Source organism: Typha latifolia, chromosome 10 (assembly GCF_019914945.1).
Source record: "Typha latifolia isolate L0001 chromosome 10, TyphaL0001v2, whole genome shotgun sequence".
Taxonomy (NCBI): domain Eukaryota; kingdom Viridiplantae; phylum Streptophyta; class Magnoliopsida; order Poales; family Typhaceae; genus Typha; species Typha latifolia.
The window spans coordinates 10860736-10881366 of NC_133095.1; the positions used below are offsets into that span (position 1 = coordinate 10860736).

Sequence of the window (20631 nt, forward strand, 5' to 3'; positions counted from 1 at the left end):
TCATCGGAGGGTGGCGGACGGCCAAGAGTAGTGGTGGAGGATTCGTAGGATAGGATGGCTATTAGAGGTGAGGTGGCTATAAATTGAAGGTAGAATTTTGTATTCTAATTTAAATCTATTCCTAGAAAAATAAAGACGATTTAACGGCTACGATAAATACGAGAATAAGAAAATAACTAAATTCAACTCAATGCTTGGATGCTTGCATAAATAAAGCTTAGCCCATTTATATATAGAGATTGGGTACAATGAGTCCTACTCGAACTTAACTTTAAAGACTTATACGACTTGAACTAAGACTTGCCTTGAAGCTTACATGACTTAATTAAATTTGTCTTAGTGACTTATATGACTTAACTGAGCTTGCCTTAAGAGTTTATATTAAAAATAAACATGACTTAGAGATAAACATGACTTAGCTAAATCAGTTTTTCTTATTCTTCTCGAAATATTTCTTCATTTAGAGAAATCTTGAATACAAAAGTTGTAGATCATGACGTCTTTGATATTCTCTAAGTAGTCTCATAATATTCAGTCAACAAATGAATAGCTGTAGAATATTTTTTTTAAATTACATACAAGTTAATAAATTTAGCTAATTAAATAAACTCTAACCTACTTAGACTCTAACTAAAATAAAATAACTAGACTCAATCTATCCAGCCAAGTGTCTCTATGATGAGATCCGATGCATAGTACTGTGCATGATCATTATAAATGATCAATCTACTCAAAAGACTTCAAAGAGCTAATTTTGCTCAGACTAAATAGTCTTAGTTTTTGTGGTCAGCATGACTGTGCCTGAGCATAAGACTATTTTTATATAATAATGGATTAGGGATTCGGCGAAACGGCCGCGTGTAATTTATTCTTTGGACTGTTGCACTGCCTTCGTAATGAAGTTTTTTTTTAAAAACAAAAGGCCTCCCAGTTGACCGGCTTGTCCCAACCTCCATAGTAGTCCTCGTCGTTACTTCTACCTTCTCATCAAACTAATTAGATAGATTGCTGCTGGGAAACGTACAATGGTGTTGGGTTTATTTAGCCAAGTTGGTTTGGGCTAGGCCCATGAGGTGACTTACTTGGCCAATAATTAGTTGAGTGAGATTTTGTTAAGGGGTACTTTTTGCTCATGCCATTTTAGTGAAAAAGAAGACAAGAGAAAATGAGGTTTTTCTCTACATACAACAAGGGTTTGCAATTAGAAGATTTCTTGGTTCGGATCAAAGGCACAAGGATTTTCTTCTTCACATCTACAAGGGTTTTCTTACTTCAAGAAGGTTTGGGTTTCTCTATTGGAGGTGTTATCTAAACTTATTAACTTAAAGCTAGGGTTATTGGTTTCTTGTGGATGGCATTATTGTGACTTTAAGAGACTTGTTGTGGTGATATTTTTTGTACCAATTCTCTTGATAGTGGATTCAAATTCATGCCCCGTGAGTTTTCCCTTTGAGAAGGGTTTTACATATAAACATGGTGTTTTAGTTTTCTTTGGTGCTTGTTGTTAATTACATATGTTTCTTAATTGGCATCAATTTTAGCTTTCATTGCCATAAATCTCTTGGGTGGAAAGAGAGCTCCTTTCCAACAAATGGCGTAGTTCCTTCTGTTTCCAAGTTTGTACCAGAAGCTTCTGCTCCTGCTATTCTTGCTAATCATACTCCATAATCACACAACCAAATCACAAACACCAGATTTCCCAGACATGACCTCCTGTGGGATGGATCCATTCTACACAGCTAACAGCGCTTTCAGAGCCAACCTTAAGTCACTCTTCCGCACCCTCCTCGCTTCAGACGTCCGCTTCTCTCATGTCGAGGTAGCTGGCCAAGATGATGACAAAGTGTACGGGCTTAACCTTTTGCAGAGGTGACTTGTCCGACGACCAGTGCCGGACATGTCTCAGGACTTGGACGCAAGATATCCTCCAGCAGTGCTCAGGTGACACGACGATCGCCGATCGATACCGCAATTACTGCTTCCTCCACCACTCCTACAGAGATTTCTACGGCTACCCGGAATCAGGTGATTCTTTTAGAGCCTGTTCGGTTGAAAACGCTGCGGAACAGCTACTGTTTAATGGCGTAATAGGCAAACTGATGGATTCTCTTATCAAGAAGGCTGTCAATGGCTCGCCTACGATGGTTGCAACGGAATCGGTGAATTATAGCACCTCCAATAAGATCTACGGGCTGATGCGTTGCGCGGAGGGCCTAGCCATGGACGATTGCCACCGGTGCCTTGATCATCACCTCTCGGAGATCTCCAAGTATTGCAACGGGAGTATTGGAGGGATGCTGTTTTCATGGCTATGTTTTGTTCGATATGAGCCGTATCCTTTCTACAATACTACGGCCTCCTCTGTTTCTCTACGGCCAACAGCTCCGGCTGCCCCTGTTTCTCCGCCGCCGGGAGATGCGGAGAGTAGAAGTAAGCGAAGATTGCGTTCCTAATATTACCACTCCTGAATTGGCATAAACCTCTCGCATCTACATGTACGTACGTGGTATAAATCTACACACGTACATGCATGTATATGTACGATTCATTTATTTGGCAATTTGATGCAGGAAAATAATTGCCATTTATCCGTGGTTGCTTTTGAACGGGGAAATTAACTAGTGAGAAACAACATTTCTTAGTAAGCTCACGCAGAATTACTAGGTCTGATGCCAAGTTATAGAGATGGTCTCATAGTCACAGAAAATTATCTTTAATTTCTCTTCTATTGCTTGTCAAGGATTCTATATTTCCTAAAAGTTAGGAAGGAAACCACCATAATTGGTGGTATAGTGTAGTATCCAAACCAGATATTGATTATTTGGAGGTTGAATATAATTTCAAGCTGACATTGAGCAAAAGTCAACTTAATTTGGTTATATATTTGATATGATTATAAAAAAGGTAGGCCACCCAAAATATGATTCGAGCTTTGTTGGGGTTTGAATTAAAACTTAAACAAATATTTTGAAATATGCACTTGATCCTTTAGGCCTCAGTTTGAAATTAATTTTAAGTTAATCTTAATAGAGCTTGGTTCAATCAAACTCTGGTTCGACTACACCCTACCGATAAGTGGATGAATATTTATCACCGATGAAAATTCTTTGCCCAAAGCGTGCAGAAACATTGATCAATATTTCATATTCTTTTTGAGGATAGGATACATAAATCATGTACTCCTAAATTTTCTAAGAGAATTATTTTAATAAGTACCAGTATGTAATAGATATATAGTAAGGGCAAGGGCATTAACTACCCAAGTAATTTGGTTCGCAATCAAAATGCCTAAACGCTGCTTAAACAACGATTCATAATTACGGCATTTCTTTCAGGTACAGGAGTCAAGATTAAGCTCTGGATTATCATGACAACGACATCTCTTGCATCACTCTTTTCTTTCTCCCTTCTCTGCTTTCTATGGATTAAAAGACAAAGACGGGCAAGTAAGTTTGGGGGATATCGGCAATATTAATCTTCTTTGGTTTTACAATTGTAGTTGCATTTCTCACAGGAAAATTAAGGGACTACATAAATGATTAATTCAGGAGAACAGAGAGAAAAACAACAGGCTGAGCAGCAAATTCTTCGCATCAAAGTTGATGAACCAAGTAGGCTCTGGAGCAGTGAAGAGAGCAGTTCAGAGTTTTCTTTGTACAATTTTTCTCAGATTGCAAATGCCACAAACCATTTCTCCTCTGAAAACAAACTTGGAGAAGGAGGATTTGGTCCTGTTTACAAGGTAGTACATGTAGCCTTTCTTTACTCGTTTCATATGAGTGTTCTAATTAGAATCAATAGATAGAGAGTCAGAACATAATAGACTTGTAATTATCCATTTCCCCTTTAGAAGTGGATATATGTGTGCTTGTATATCTAATTTCTTATCCACATGAACAGAGTGTACTTGAACTGACTTCGCCAATAATTAACCATATTTGAGAGATTTCTTGTAATACATCACAGGGTCAATTGCCTCATGGTCTTGAGATTGCAGCTAAAAGACTTAGTGCTCGTTCCGGCCAAGGTCTTGTGGAGTTTAAGAACGAGATCCAAGTAATAACCAAGCTTCAACATAGAAAGTTAGTTGCTTTACTTGGTTATTGCATTCAAGGAGAAGAGAAGATATTAATCTACGAATACATGCCAAACAAAAGTTTGGACTACTTTCTATTTGGTTTGTTCTCTTTAGACACTTCAATTATTTTCTAGTGATATTTTAATTGGACTCGGCCCTCAGCTATGTAAAAATTTTCTCAGACAAAACAAGAGGAGCAATGTTAGACTGGGGTAAGCGCTTTCGTATTATTGAAGGAATAGCTCAAGGAATTCTTTATCTTCACAAGCACTCAAGACTTCGTATCATCCATAGAGATATAAAAGCAAGCAATATTCTCTTGGACAGTGACATGAACCCTAAGATATCAGATTTTGGCATGGCTAGAATTTTTGGTTCAAATGAGACCCAAGCGAACGCGAATAGGATTGTCGGCACATAGTAAGTATATATAGCTCAACATGCTAGTGAGTGCAAACACTTTTTTAACCTTAATATTTTTGATAACACTTAATAGAATTAACTATCTTTCAGTGGTTATATGTCTCCTGAATATGCTTTCGGTGGTCTTTTCTCGATCAAATCCGATGTCTTTAGCTTTGGCGCATTGCTTCTTGAGATTGTTAGCGGAAAGAGGAATGCAGGTTCTCATCAATATGGCAACTATCTTAACTTACTTGGCTATGTGAGTAGCGTTAACATCTTCTTATTTACAGTATCGATCATTTGATTTCTTTCATACTGAAACAGTTAGTTGCTTTAGAAAAAGAAAACAAAGAAGTATTTCTAATAAGTGAATAAACTTATCTCAGACATGGGAGCTATGGGAAGAAGGCAAATGGTTTGAGCTTATAGATGCATCACTAGGTGATGAGTATGATAAAGATGAGATACTGAAATGCATTAATGTAGCGTTAATGTGTGTACAAGAGAATGCCATGGATCGACCCACCATGTCTGATATCATCACTATGCTAAGTGGCCAGAGTACGAGTCTTCCTGATCCTAAATAGCCAGCTTTCTTCAATCTGAGGATCACTACTAAAGTAGAAAAGCCATCAGACCTAATAGAGACTTGTAGTGTAAACAACGTAACAATCACAGCTCCATATGGTCGATGATATTAGTTTATGTAAAGAGTAGTATTGAACAAATTTAAATGCAGGCAAAGGAAGATGAGTATTAATCCTTGTATAAAATAGTATTATGATAGGTTTTCATGGTCCGTGAATGCCAAGTATGTAGGAGGACTAGAAAAAAAGAGAGTTCATGGCAACGGTTAATATGTATCGTCTTCACATATTCATTTAAAATAAAAAATATTTTAAATATATCTGTGGCTGAATGTGGTAGTAGGCTATAATTGATTAAATTATAGGAATTGAGAAGATCAAAATCACAAGGGAAACAAAAGAGATTGATATTCAAAAGAAGAAAAAAACAATCGCCAAATACAAATTGTAAATATATATATATTAATATGTTTACTTATATGCATATTTACGTTCCATTTATTTGGTTATTTGATGTAGGAAAATAATTGCCATCATTCCCGTTGTTACCTTTGAACAAGGAAATTAGTGATAATAAACAACCACTCATAATAAACTACTAGGTCTGATGACAAGCTAAAGTGATGGTCTCATTGTCACATAAAGATGTCATTAATTTCTCTTTTATATATATATATTTTCAGGGATTCTATTTAGTATATGTTAGGAAAGAAACCTTTTTAATTTGTTCTATTTAGTATATGTTAGGAAAGACTGCTATTATGTTAGTATTATAAGAGGATGAAAACAGGTGGACTTAACTCCGACTCAAATTGCATCCATATCTGGATGGGTTCAGATACAAGTGCAAAATTGCTACCCGTTCATAATACGGATCTGAATATGAATAGCACTTTTCTATAAAAAATTTGGATCTAAATAGAGAATATCTATTTATCCACATACTATGAATAACTAATTAGTAAATAATTAGTAGTAACCCAAAAACATCTACCCAACCCATTAAAAATTTAAGTTTCCTAACCCTACATCTCCCTCTCTCTCTCCCTCCCTCTTCATCAGCCACTTCCATCATTGTTTGACCTGCTTTGCCTCTTGGTGTGTCTGTTTGCTTTCTATCTTTTCGGTGGATTTTAGATCGTGGAAAATGACAATACTTTCCTAAATCTAGTGCATGAGTTTTGAAGTGAACTCAGCTCAAACTAATGGATTCTTTTTGGGCAGAAAGAGGGAAGCAGTAGTGAGGGTTGAGAGAAAAGGATACTGAAGCTAGAAAAAAAAACATCACTACACCAAAATAATCTTTTATCAACGGTTATTTACTGACTATCTATTTATATGTTAGTATAAATAATTTAATTACAATGCTCATTATTTTTCCTGGCGTATAAGGTGATAGATATTTGGTGAAACATCAGTGAAAATCGAATATACGACTCAGTTTCATAATATTTTCATATAAAATTAATTACATTGCCTAACATTTTCTCTTCAGTACTGTTTCCATATAAAATTAATCAATCTAATAGAGGACTCATAGACGTCTCACAGAGTGATGCGGAGCAAATTCTCATATGAATCATGAGGTTATAAAAGAATATTTGTTAATCCAAACTTGGCTATAAAAATTAAAATTTTGTTTAGTATTTTACGTAAAAAGATCATGTGGAAGCCCACCTAAATGGACAAATGTCTTAGTGGATCTTCCAGGATATTTCTGTAATATTCCTTTTGACGCACTAACGATAAATTTTAGATAAAAAAATTAAAAAGTACTTGATTGAATTCCCTCATTAGCTGCTCTTTTGCCTGCTAGTGGCGACTCTCGATCGAACAGCAATTATAGCGTACACGTTGTAAAAGAAGAAGTGTTGAAACTTCCCCATTGACTGACTTGTGCTAACCTCCACCACCGTCCTCGATCGTTGTTATATCTTCTCATCAAATTAACAAGATGGCTGCTACTGGGAAACAATGGCGTTGTTCCCTCTCCTTTGCAGTTCGTACCAGAAGTTACTCCTCCTGCTATTCTTGCTCATCATACTCCATAATCACACAACCAAATCACAAACACCAGATTTCCCAGACGGGACCTGCTGTGGGATGGATGCATTCTACACAGCTAACAACGCTTTCAGAGCCAACCTCAAGTCACTCTTCCGCACCCTCCTCGCCTCAGACGTCCGCTTCTCTCAGGTCAAGGTAGCCGGCCGAGATGATGACAAAGTGTACGGCTTAACCTTTTGCCGAGGTGACTTGTCCGACGACCAGTGCCGGACATGTCTCAAGACTTCGATGCAAGAGATCCTCCAGCAGTGCTCACGGGACACGACGATCGCCGATCTATACCGCAATTACTGCTTCCTCCGCTACTCCTACAAAGATTTCTACGGCTACTCGGAATCAGGTGATTCCTCTGGAGCCTATTCAGTTGAAAACGCTACGGAACCGCAACTGTTCAGTGACGCCTTAGGCAGATTGATGGGTTCTCTTATTAAGACGGCAGTCAATGGCTCAACTACGATGTTTGCAGCAGAATCGGTGAATTATACTAGCTCCAATAAGATCTACGGGCTGATGCAGTGCACGGGGGACATAACCAAGGACGATTGCCAACGGTGCCTTGATAATAGCAGCTCGGAGATTTCCACGAGGTACAGCGGGAGTGTTGGAGTGACGCAGTATGCAACGTCATGTGTTATTCGGTATGAGTTGTTTCCTTTCTACAATACTACGGCAGTCAGAAAGTTGTCGTCGCCTTCACTGCCAACAACTCCGGCTGCTCCTGTTACTCCGCCGCCGGCAGAAGCGGCTAGTGGAAGTAAGCCAACATTGCGTTCCTAATATTGGTAGTCCTAAATTGATTCCTTTTGTAGTCTGGACTTATAAACTGCATAAACTTCATAATATATATATATATAGACACACGTATATTTATCTACGTATATGCATGCATATGTATATGTATGATTCATTTATTTGGCTATTTGATGTCGGATAATAATTGTTTTTGAATAAGGAAATTAACTAGTGAGAAACAACATTTCTTAGTAAGCTCAGGCAGAATTACTAGGTCTGATGCCAAGTAACAAAATGGGCTCATCGTCAGAAAAACGTCATTAATATCTCTTCTACTGTTTTCTAAGGATTCTATTTCGTAAAGGTTAGGGAAGAAATCTCGTCTCAATTTATATATAAATATAAACATAAATAATATATAAATATTATATATGGCAAATATGATATAATTTGGTTAGATATTTGATATGGTTTTAGAAATTATAGGCCACCTAAAATTTTCTAAGATATCATTTTAATAAGTACCAGTATGTAATAGATATAAAGTAAGGGCATAAACTACCAAAGTAATATGGTTCGCAATCAAAATGCCTCAACAATGCTTAATGAACGATTTATAAATACGGCTGCTTCTTTCAGGTACAGGAGGCAAGATTAAGCTCTGGATTATCATCACAATTACATCTCTTGCATCACTCTTTTCTTTCTCCTTTCTGTATTTTCTATGGATTAAAAGACAAAGACTGGCAAGTAAGTTTGGGGGATATCGGCAATATTAATCTTCTTTTGTTCTATAAGTGGTGTAGTTGCATTTCTAACATGAAAATTAAGGAGCTGCATGAATGATTCAGGACAAAAGAAAGAAAAACTACACGTTGGGCAGCAAATTCTTGGCATCAAAACAGATGAAGAGAACAGTTTAGAGTTTTCTTTGTACGATTTTTCTCACATTGCAAATGCCACAAACCATTTTTCCTCTGAAAACAAACTTGGAGAAGGCGGATTTGGACCTGTTTACAAGGTACTTTCCTTACTCGTTTCACATAAGTTTTCTTATAAGAATCAATAGATAGAGTCATATGATAGACTTATTATTATCCAATTCCGCATTAGAAGTAGATATATGAGTGGGTATATATTTAATTTCTTATGGATATGAACAGAGAGTACTTGAACTGATTTCGCCAACAAATTGACCATATTTGAGGGATTTCTTGTAATACATTACAGGGGCAATTGCCTGACGGTCTTGAGATTGCAGCTAAACGACTTGGTGCTCGTTCCGGCCAAGGTCTTGTGGAGTTTAAGAACGAGATCCAAGTTATAGCCAAGCTTCAACATAGAAATCTAGTTGCTTTACTAGGTTATTGCATTCAAGGAGAAGAGAAGATATTAATCTACGAATACATGCCAAACAAAAGTTTGGACTTCTTTCTATTTGGTTTGTTCTCTTTAGACACTCCACTTATTTTGTAGTGATCTTTTAATTAGACTCGGCCCTTAGCTACATTTAATTTTTCTCAGACAAATCAAGAGGAGCAATGTTAGACTGGGGTAAACGCTTTCGTATTATTGAAGGAATAGCTCAAGGAGTTCTTTATCTTCACGAGCACTCAAGGCTTCGTATCATCCATAGGGATCTAAAAGCAAGCAATATTCTCTTGGACCGTGATATGAACCCTAAGATATCAGATTTTGGCATGGCTAGAATTTTTGGTTCAAATGAGACCCAAGCAAACACGAATAGGGTTGTCGGCACATAGTAAGTATATATAGCTCAACATGCTAGTGAGTGCATCAACTTTTTTAACCTCAATATTTTTTATAACACTTAATAGAATTAACGATCTTTCAGTGGTTATATGTCTCCTGAATATGCTTTCGGGGGTCTTTTCTCGATCAAATCCGATGTCTTTAGCTTTGGCGTATTGCTTCTTGAGATAGTTAGCGGAAAGAGGAATGCAGGTTCTCATCAATATGGCAACTCTCTTAACTTACTTGGCTATGTGAGTAGCCTTAAAATCCTCTTATTTACAGCATCGATCATTTAATTTATGTCATACTGAAATAGTTATTTGCTTTAGAAAAAGAAAACAAAGAAGTATTTCTAATAAGTGATAAACTTATCTCAGACATGGGAGCTGTGGGAAGAAGGCAAATGGTTTGAGCTTATAGATGCATCACTAGGTGATGAGTATGATAAAGATGAGATACTGAAATGCATTAATGTAGCGTTAATGTGTGTACAAGAGAATGCCATGGATCGACCCACCATGTCTGATATCATCACTATGCTAAGTGGCGAGAGTACGAGTCTTCCTGATCCTAAACAGCCAGCTTTCTTCAATCTGAGGATCACTACTGAAGTAGAAAAGCCATCAGACCTAATAGAGACTTGTAGTGTAAACAACGTAACAATCACAGCTCCATATGGTCGATGATTTTAATTTATGTAAAGAGTAGTATTGACCAAATTTGAAAGGCAAAGGAGAAAAAAATGAGTATTATTCATGTAAAATTGTAGTGTGATGGGTTTTCATGGTTTGTGAATGCCACACATAAAGGACTAGAAAAAAAGAGGAGAGTTTATGGCAATGGTTACATATGTATCCCCGATGTATGTACTGTCTTCGCATAGACATTTAAATTAAAAGAATAATTTAAATATTCCTATGGCTGATTGTTGTAGTAGGCTATAATTGAGAAATTATAGAAATTGAGAAGATAAAATTCATAAGGGAAAAAAAGAGATTGTAATTTACCTACGTTATAAGTGGATACAAATATTTATACGATTATAAAGAAGATGCAAGACCAAAAAGTTTTATCAAATCAAAATTTTCTCAGTGCACCATTATTTGAAACAAGTGTCCTACTCCTATTTAAATCTCCACGTTTGCCAAAAGTCTAATATCCTCAATAATCTAGGAGTCACTGAAAAACGTTGGAGTTCTAGTTAGTCACTAACAAAGGATTTAATATCTAATAATTTAGGTCTTGAGTATGAAACCTCCAAAGTTCATTTTATTGTTTAAAATATAAGATTTTCTTTACATAATTGAGAAAATATAATCTTAAGAAAAAGAAACAGAGAGATTGGCACTCAAACAATGAAGAAAAAAGCAATCCATAAAAAATGTAGAAGCTTTGAATTTTTATTTTTTTTGATTGATATGAGCTGAACTTCGGGTAATGTTTACATCCTGGGCCCATTTGGTGCCCATCCTATCTGATATAATAACAAACTCTAGATCCGGAGGTATACTATCTGAGCTACCCTAAACAGATCAGTAGAATATTTCCTTCCTAACTTAGCCAGCCAATCTGCTACCCTATTCCCTTCTCTATAAGTATGCAAAAATTTGATTTTCCTAAAGTACATCAACATCGAGCAACACTCTTGTATTATCTCTCTTAGGCGCTAAGGGCCGATGTCTTTCCCTTGGAATATTCTGATCAGAGCGGAAGCATCGGACTCCACTATCACTTGGTCCCATTGGTCGTAAGCCTCTTTCAAGCCATCCCACATAGTCCACACCTCACAATAACTGGCTAAGTCCCTAATTGTCGGTTTTGCCAAAGCGTGAAGTAGGTGGACCTTATCATCTCTGGCGACGAAACCGGCACCTCACTAGCATTCTCCCTCTTTGAAGGACCTGTTAACTTTAATTTTCACCTAGTCCACGGGGGGGAGGACTCCATCGTACCGTAATGGTGATGCTCTTTTTTCGATCCTGTGCGACCTGCCTCTTCATATAGTCTTGGGACAATACAAAAGCCCTCCTTGCCACCATGCTTGCCTCTTGCCCTAAAAAATCCTGCCATTTCTTTCCTTCCAGATTCCCCATAACGTGACCGTAATGGTAGATTTAACCATTCCATCAATTTTGTGGTCCTTGTCTCATCTATGTGTGATCCAATCCGACCCGACTGCTAACCCTTGCTCGCCACCATTGTTGATCAAAGTTGCTGCACTATCCCATACCTCCAATGCAAACTGGCATGTGTAGAAAAGATGAAATCCCGTTTTGAGGAACAGGCTACACATCTCATAATTTTCGTTAGGCCCAGCTCTCAGTCCATAGAGATAATCACGAGTTGGAACCCGATGCCAAAAGAGTTTCCACAGGAAGGCTCTCATGCGAGGCGCGGTCGCTAGTTACCAAAGTTTGGTCCATCCAGCCTAGGGTTGGGCCTTCTCCTCCTTGAGGTAAGTATAGACTGACTTTGCCTTCGCTTCCCCATTTGCTGCCGGAGCCCAAACCCACGGATCATCAACCTCCCCGCCTCCGGTCTCAAATTGTGGTGATGTCAAAGACGATGCCTTTGTTGAACCCACTTAGGAGTTTATGAACATCCCATATGCCATTTAGCAAAAAATCCGAGACGTGTGAAAATGCCATGCAGCTTCCCACGTTTATCATGCAAGGTTAGCGGCAGAATGGGATCTCCATTGCCCAAGCCTCCTCTAGCACCGGTGTAACCCGTCCATTACCGATGCTTTTGTGAAACCCATCCTCAGCTCGGCTGCCGTTTGGCATATTGCTCGCCAGACCCAAGAGGATTTAGGAGCAAGCTTGGCGTTCCAAGGGTCGAGCGAGCCATACTTGCTTTTCATGATTTGCACCCATGGTGTCTCACGGTCGTAGAGAACACTTAGAATGTGCTTAGTGGTAAGTGCACGCTTAGTGGTTCTAAGGCAGCGAGTCCCATGCCACCTTCCTTCTTTGGCCTAACAAGCGTCTCCTACCTGATTAGATGTAAGCCTCATCTTCTATCGCCTTTCTCCCGTATAACTCGCGCTATTCACATCATGTTTTCAAGGATCGAGTTAGGGATCCATGTTGAACCCATCCAATAGTAGGGTGGCAGTTAAAGTTGATTGCACCAAGGTGATTCTTTCAGCTAATGAGAGGGAATTACGCTTCTAGCCTGCCAACTTTTGTCTCACCTTGTCTACTAGATCCTGATGTCTCGTCACCATAATGTGGTACCCCGAGATCTTAACACCGAGATACATGAATGGCATCCTTGATTGTTTAAGTTTCATGTGAGCACTAAGTTCTTAGCAAGCATCTTCTGGTAGGAGGAAGAGTTTAGATTTTTCGATGTTCACCTTCTAATTAGTTAACTTGGAGTAGTGATTCTCTTGCAGTGCAATTTCCCTCCAACAAGCTGCCTCAACCTTGGAGTTTAGGATAGACGTTAAGACTTGCGAGCAAATAATAAATAGATACAAAGATAATGGACCTTCCCGGAGTCCCCGATGCAGAGTGATCCATCCTACTGTGGAGCCATTAATAATGATCCCAAACCTAGGAGATGTGATGCAAGCTTTGATCCTAACCCATTTGGTAGGGAAGTTCAAGCTTTATGCGCCTGCCCTCGGTCGGCTAGCCCTGGTTCACTACGGTTAGTAGATTGGTGCTTGGGTTGACCGCTGGGATGGGGGGCCCGAGTGTAACCCGCGTTGACTTGTTCGTCCTTGGCTCGACCCGTTGACTTAGTAATCCCCTTCGCCTGTTCCGCTCTTCCCTGGCATGTTCTAGAAGCTTGAGTGGCACCTCCTAGTAGACCTCCCTGACCAGCAGTTCGCCATCTACCGGTGTCAGCCTTAAATTTTCTAGTCACCTTCATCCATGGTCCAAAGGTTGATTGGACCGTGTCCTATTCTTCACCACCCGTTTCATTCTCAATAGAATGTTGTCCAGCAGCCATTTTAGGCTTCATCTCAGGCTTGCTTGTTGGGCATCCATCACTGTCATGTTCGAGCCGACCACAGCTAAAGCAAAATTTTGGCACTCCTTCATAGATGACTCTTTGCATCAAGTTGTTGTCTTTTGTACCTAGCCAAATAACTTGCTTCAAAGGTTGACCCATGTCCACCACTGTGCAGACCCGAGCAAACCTGCTTCGAGAATGATCAAGAGTTATTTCATCAACTCGTAAGGGTTTGCCAAAATACGGCACAACTGGAATTAGAAATTCTAACTCCTAGTATTCTTGCGAAAGATCTAGGAGTTGAATCAATACCGAGGCAATAGTGAAGGCTTCTAGGGACAGCTGAAAATTGTCATTTCACTGTATAAGATTAAGGACCTTTCCCTCTAGCGTCCATGGTCCATTTGTTAAGAGGTACGTCATATCTTCTTCCTTATTGAAACAGAAGATATAGAATCCCTCAGCCATATCCAAGACAACAAAGCCATCTATACCATTCCATAACTTAGCTAGCATACTCTTCAACTGAGGTAACGGGGTGTAAGATCCCATAAACCTTCCAAATAATGACAACGTCCACCTCGCCTTGCACCTAGCAAGCATAGTTAGATCAATTATCACGCAGTCCTCCGTCTGCTATTTTAGTTTGGCCAGTATTTCTTTCGGAATCCTCCCAAATTGGCTTTGCTTGTTGTCTTTTCCAGAGACCACCGAGGTCCAAGACTTCCTTACATTATTGCTTGTTTGTGGCTTGCCGGGGTAGGTGGAGTTTGGCATGCTCGTCCTAGTTGTAGAGCTTGGTTGTTCCGGCTCTGAGGCTTTGGACAAGAACGCACGGCGAAGCTCGACGTCTTCACCTCCCGCAGGGTCCTGTGGAGCTTTACCGTCGTTCATATCCTCTCAGTATTTTATCTCTTGTGGATTTCAGAAATGGTCGAAGCTCTGAAGATTTGAAATGACCCCTTTATCTTCTAAGGGATTCACATATCTTCATTATATAGTGTTTGTGTACAACCAAAGAGAAGGTGGTATGACAATGCAAAGCATGGATCTCAAGGATGAGTACTGGTTTTGTGATAATCCTTTGGTTAACAAATCTACAATTTGGTGAAGTGATTACTTTTGCTATTTTTTCGCTAACAAAATGAACATCTATTTCAGTGTGTTTCCATTTGTTGTGCATAATCGCGTTAGATGCTATAATTACTAGAATTAGATGAACTACCCTCATCGATAATTACTGCTCTATATCCTTTCTACTACATTACGGCAATCAACAAGTTGTCATCATCTCCACCGGCAATGACTTTGGTTGCCCCTATTTCTCCTTTGTAGAAGAAATTAATATGAATCAGATATGGATCGATCTGAACGTAAAAATATTATAGTATTTTTATAGATGTTAGCAGCACGAGTTAATGTTCTAATGACTTTATTTTTATGTGAATTTAAAGTCGCAGTCAAAAACTAAAAATAAAACAGTAGAGCAAGGTCAGAACTGGATAGATTTGTAAATATTCAACATTATAATGGTTGTCTGAGTGTGGCGAATGATCGTAAAGTATGGTGGCTTGTGGAGAAAGATGGTGGCTAAGGTTTAGGTGCTTTGAAGGGATCTAAGGTTACGATCTATTCCTATGAAAGTAAGAACAATCTAATGGCTATAAGAAAAGATAAAAGTAATAATAATAATAATAAATTAGCTAAACTCAAGATTTATTTAATGATAATAATTATCTCATGATTATTTCTATTAATAGAATTAAAATCATAGCGGATTGGGTCTAATTTGCCCTATTGGGCCTGCATCTACTTTAATTGAAATTTAAAGCAATAAGCAAATCCAACTAACTAATTCAATTTAACTCGACTTGACTCACACTCACCTGACTCGATTGACTTAACCCATATGGTCGGATCGTATCAGAAGCGATGAGTGGAAGTAAGCCAAGATTGCACTCCTAATATTAGTGGCCCTAAATTGACTCCTAATATATCTTTACACGTATAATTTATCTATGTATATTTACTATATATGCATGTGTATATGTATGTCTATGCTTACGTTTACATATATGTATATTTACGATCCAATTATTTGGCCATTTGATGCAGGAAAATAATTGCCATCATTCCTTTGGTTACTTTTGAATAAGGAAACTTGTGATCATAAACGACACTGTCTTATGAGCAGGGCTAAGGTGATTTTATTTATAGAGATAGTGGTAGTGATTTGGTAGTAGAATTAATGGAGATGATGAGATCATAGGATGAGAGCAGAAGGGATAATAGAGATGATGGCGTGTGGCACATCTGTAATTTAGAAAGAAAGAAAAAGGAGAAGATAGCCAGTCATAAAGAAAAAGGTGGATTGACGAATGAGGAGGAAAGAGCTAACCGATGTCTAAGGTTTGAGGAAGGAGGGAGAAGATGGCCGACCTTACTCGACTAGGGGGGTCGACAGTCAAGATGGAAAAATGGTGTTGACTTGATAGCGTCGGTCTTAGATCGAAGGAGAAGGTTGAGAGAGATAAGACAGGAGATGATAGAAATGTCAATATTCTTCCATAATCCCAAAATGACTGCCTTCCACTTATTTAGAAGCTAACCAAAATTTAAAATAATTTAAATTAACTCTAACATAATGATTTTAGCGCTAGACGTTCGAACATCATTGGATTGGCGTTCGAATGTTGTTGGCCAGGCTGTAGTCTCTATTTCGTGTGTTCGAATGCAAGGCTTTGTGGCCATTTGAACGCCAAAACCTAAGAGCACTTATTATCCTACGGGATTGTGGCGGTCAAACGTTAGCGGTGGCTGTTCGACTATCAAAACCCAAGAACACTTATTCTTCAATGGAATTGTGGCTCGAGAGCCTTATTCTTCGACGGGGTTTTGAGATTTGAACGTCATCTAGTGCCATTCAAACACTATAGCCCGAGATTGCTATTGCTGGCATAAAAATCCCGATGATAACTTGCTTTACTCAACGAACCCAATGTCCCCTATGAGGTGACCCAATCGGGCCCGAATTACATCATGTTGCATAATAAGCTCAAGCAGAATTACTAGGTTTGATGACAAGCTAAAGAGATGGTCTTATTGTCACATAATTTTATTTAGTAAATGTTAGAAAAGAAACCTTTTTAATTTGTGGTATAGTGTAAGATCAGATAAGTAGGCTATTGAAATAATCAAGCCGACAACTATGGTAGTATTGTGTTTAGAGGGTGAAAACAAGTCAGCTTAACTCCGACTCAACCCGCATCCACATCTAGAATGGTCTGGACACGGATAGCATTTTTCAAAAACAATTTAGATCTAGATACGAAATTTATATTGGATACGGGTACAGATAGTGAATATCCATTTACCTGCTTACTATAAATAACTAGTTAATAAATAATTAATAGTAACCCAAACACATCTACCCGACCCATTAAAATTTTAATTTTCCTAACCCTACCCGTAATCCATAACCCATAAGCCATCTCCATCTCTCTCCCTCCCTCCCTCTTCAACAGCCACCTCCATCGCTATTTGACCTTCCTTGCCTCTTTGTGTGTTTGTTTGCTTTCTAGCTTGTTGGTGGTTTTAGATTGTGCGAAATGACAAGCTTTTTCTAAATCTAATGTGCAGAATTTTGAAGTGAAATCGAGCTCAAACTAATCGAAATCTTTGGGTGTTTTTGTTCTATTCAGAAAACTGTCCCAAGTTTATTTATAAAATTTATGTTATATCTGATGCTTTATCTGTTGTTTATTGACATCACTGAACTTTTCTTTTTTGACCCATTGAGATCACAATATTGATCTTTGTGTATCCATGTAAGCTACAAAGAAGCTAAAATTTTGGGTTAAATTTTTTTATGCCTAAAATCACTTTAAGATATTTAAAAAAGTCTCAAATCAGTCTTTATACTTATAATTAAAATGAGATTGTTAGTTCTCTATTAAATTTAACCTAGTACTACGACTATTTCGATCATTTAGCTGTATTATTTCAAAACCTACATGTCTTCTCTAACAAACACAATAGGGGTATTTTAGTTATTTTAATATCATTCAGTTAAATTTAACAGAAAAAATAATAATTTTATTTTTAGTCATAAGTATAAGGACTAGTTTCAGACTTTTTAAAATATAAAAAAATAAAGTAATTTTAAACATAAGTACATAAGAGTAAAATATAATTAACTCTAGAATTTTATATTTGGTATCATACCACAAGGATCGACATTTATTTAATTGCTCGTGCATTTTTCTTCTAGTGAGAGTATTTGGGATCACCGAGGGCAAATATTAGAAGTTAATTATAATATTTAAATATCTATATTTATTTAGTTAGAATATTATTTTAAATTTTGCTATTAAAAAATATGATATCCGGGTTTAGTACTATCTAATCCATATGGAAACTAATTTTACCATTAATTATAATCCCAAGCCACGTTATTGTGGAGGTTGGGAAATATATCCTTTCAAGTTTATGTGATCATGGAAATGATTTTATACATCATAACCACCTTAAATCTTATCTATCTTATTTGTTAATTTATACATTCCTTCATCCTCTAAATCCATTTAACTATAATTAATCTTAGTTTAGCATTATATATTTAGTGTATGGAGTTACAAAATGAACTTAGACTAGATGTATCTATCTAGATAAGAGGCTATGTTAGGATTTTAGTGTTACCAAATGTGTATACATTTACGCATGCAGATGTGACGTTTACGCATACAAAGATTTATATTTGGCAGTTTGAACGCGTTTCAAAAAATTAGTCATCATATTCGAATGCACTCAGGCGGCATTAGAATGTTCCCATGTAACTTGCAAAATTTAAGAAAAAATATTGACCTTATTTTGAAGAAATATTTGTCTTATTTCTAAGATGTATTTATCTTATTTTCAAGCTAGGTAAACCGTGGTTGTTTACCTAATTTGGAGTTTTTTCAGGTAATTTTTTTTGTGTTTGTGATTATTTTTTTGACGCTTTATTTTTTGATTCATTCTTAGAACATTTATTACGTTTTTTTAATTAGTATCATAACATATCTAAGAATTCGCATAAGTTTATATTATTCAAGCTCATTGAATGTTCATCCTCTTGGCCTATGAGATTTAATCAAAACGCTGTAACTATTAGTCTGTTCATCTAATAGAGTTTAAGTCCTCAAATAACCTAGTTAGCTAATATAGTATGAGTTCTGTTCTTTTGTATATTAAATGCTGCTAATATTTTCTATGTTGAGAATATTCTCTACAAAGGATTAGAAGGTTTTTTTTTTTGTTTGGCAAATACCGTGAATAGGAAGGATTCAATTAGCAAATATAATCCTTTGACTAGTTGACTATCAATCCCCGTTCATGCTTTACTCGCGTTCTTATTATGGCCGCCAACTTTTCTTTTATATTCTGATATTTCGTACCAGCTTTGCAAGTTTTAATATATTTTTCTTGCACGGTATGGAATCGAATAGTAATAATTTAAACTTTTAGTGGCAAGCAAGTAAAAGCTCCAAAAAATACTTGAGAGAAATTTATATATAATACATTGTCTTTTAACGAAACTATGATTTGCACCGTATATTTTCGCTGTTTATAAATTGAGTCATTTAATTTAGCAAATACGTATAAAAAATTATTTTGCGGTTAGATTTATTAGTTAAACTTAATTTAAGTTAACTATACTAAGAAAATTATAAAATACAATCAACTAAGTCATACTAAGGGTGTTTTGTCATTATAAAAATAAGAGCATTTTAGTTATATTAAAAATAAAATATATATATTTAACATAGAGTATTTTATGTACGTATTCGTTAAATTATAAGGCTCGAAATATAAATAATAAAAATGTAAAGTATAAATTATAATTTAATTAAAATATAAAGTGTTATATGCAAATTTCTCAATAGCGACGTGTCGTATAAATATATAATTTTGTTAGTATCATACGTCTATTCATACTCAGGTAATAAATTACAACTTATTAATCCAAACTTTACTACTATAAAAATTAAAATTTCGTTTAGTATTTTACGTAAAAAGATATATCTAGGTGGATCTTCTGGGATATTTTTATAAGTATTCCATTTGACACACTAACAAACTTTTAGATTAAAGAAATAATAAATACTTGATGGAATTCTATTCTCTTGCTGCTCTTTCGGTCTGCCATTGGTGAATCTCCAACATCAATTATAGCGTACACGTTGTAGAAGAAGACTTCGAAACGTCCCAAGAATTAATTATCATTACCTGAGGCCACGACTAAGAATTGCAATAGTATTCTGGAAGTATTTCATTAAAGATATGAGACTTTCTAGGAAGTCTTTCGAAGTCCCTAAGATATATAATATACTGAATGACGAAGACTACCTTTCGATTAAATATCTATCTTCTCATCAAATAACAAGATAGCTTGCTACTGGGAAACAATGGCGTCGTTCCTTCTCTTTCCTAGTTTGTACCCCAAGCTACTACTCCTGCTCGTTATACACCAGAGTCCCACAACCAAGACACAAAACACCAGACTTCCTGGAGTTGAAATTATGTGAGATGGATGGGGACTACAGAACTAACAATGCTTTCAAAGCCAACCTCAAGTCACTCTTGTTAAAAATATCGTGTATTTGATATGCATATTTTATTAATTTTAAACTCAGATTTAAGTGGGAGCCACATATTATTAATGATGGATTAATATAGAATTAAAAAATCTCAAATAATACTTTAATATTATATATTTATTTACTCAAATCTATGAAGAGAAGTGAATAAAAATTGACTTTAAAATTAGTATCATAACAATAGAAAATAAAAAAAATGAGTTTAACACTACATTATATATTTAAGAAATGTTAATATAATATACAAGTGTTAAACTTTTCATGAGCTTAAAAAGAAGGAAAAGGGAGGTCACATGTAGATGTTAATATGATATATAAGTGTAACATTTTTATGGGCTTAAAAAGAAGAAAAAGGGCACGGCATGTGCTTTGCATGTGCCCTACCTCACCTTTCTTTCCCCAA

The 20631-nt window shown here is 36.7% G+C and overlaps 1 protein-coding gene and 1 pseudogene across 1 annotated transcript; both read left to right on the forward strand.

The window, feature by feature from the left end:
* The first annotated feature begins 1705 nt into the window (after positions 1 to 1705).
* On the forward strand, positions 1706 to 5178 carry LOC140796007 (cysteine-rich receptor-like protein kinase 25; annotated as a pseudogene).
* Positions 5179 to 7048: 1870 nt separating this feature from the next.
* LOC140796583 (cysteine-rich receptor-like protein kinase 25) lies at positions 7049 to 10446 on the forward strand. The gene is made up of 7 exons (XM_073149643.1): positions 7049 to 7891; positions 8509 to 8619; positions 8721 to 8890; positions 9100 to 9310; positions 9394 to 9631; positions 9725 to 9875; positions 10002 to 10446. Exons 1-7 carry the CDS (start codon positions 7174 to 7176, stop codon positions 10308 to 10310), a joined length of 1908 nt encoding a protein of 635 aa, XP_073005744.1. The 5' UTR covers positions 7049 to 7173; the 3' UTR covers positions 10311 to 10446.
* Positions 10447 to 20631: the final 10185 nt, after the last annotated feature.

Excerpts from the sequence above, each read along its gene's own strand:
- LOC140796583 (XM_073149643.1), top strand. The coding sequence starts at position 7,174 with ATGGATGCATTCTACACAGCTAACAACGCTTTCAGAGCCAACCTCAAG. Across the intron at positions 9,632-9,724 it reads AATAGGGTTGTCGGCACATA|TGGTTATATGTCTCCTGAAT; the intron begins GTAAGTATATAT and ends ACGATCTTTCAG. Across the intron at positions 9,876-10,001 it reads CTCTTAACTTACTTGGCTAT|ACATGGGAGCTGTGGGAAGA; the intron begins GTGAGTAGCCTT and ends AACTTATCTCAG.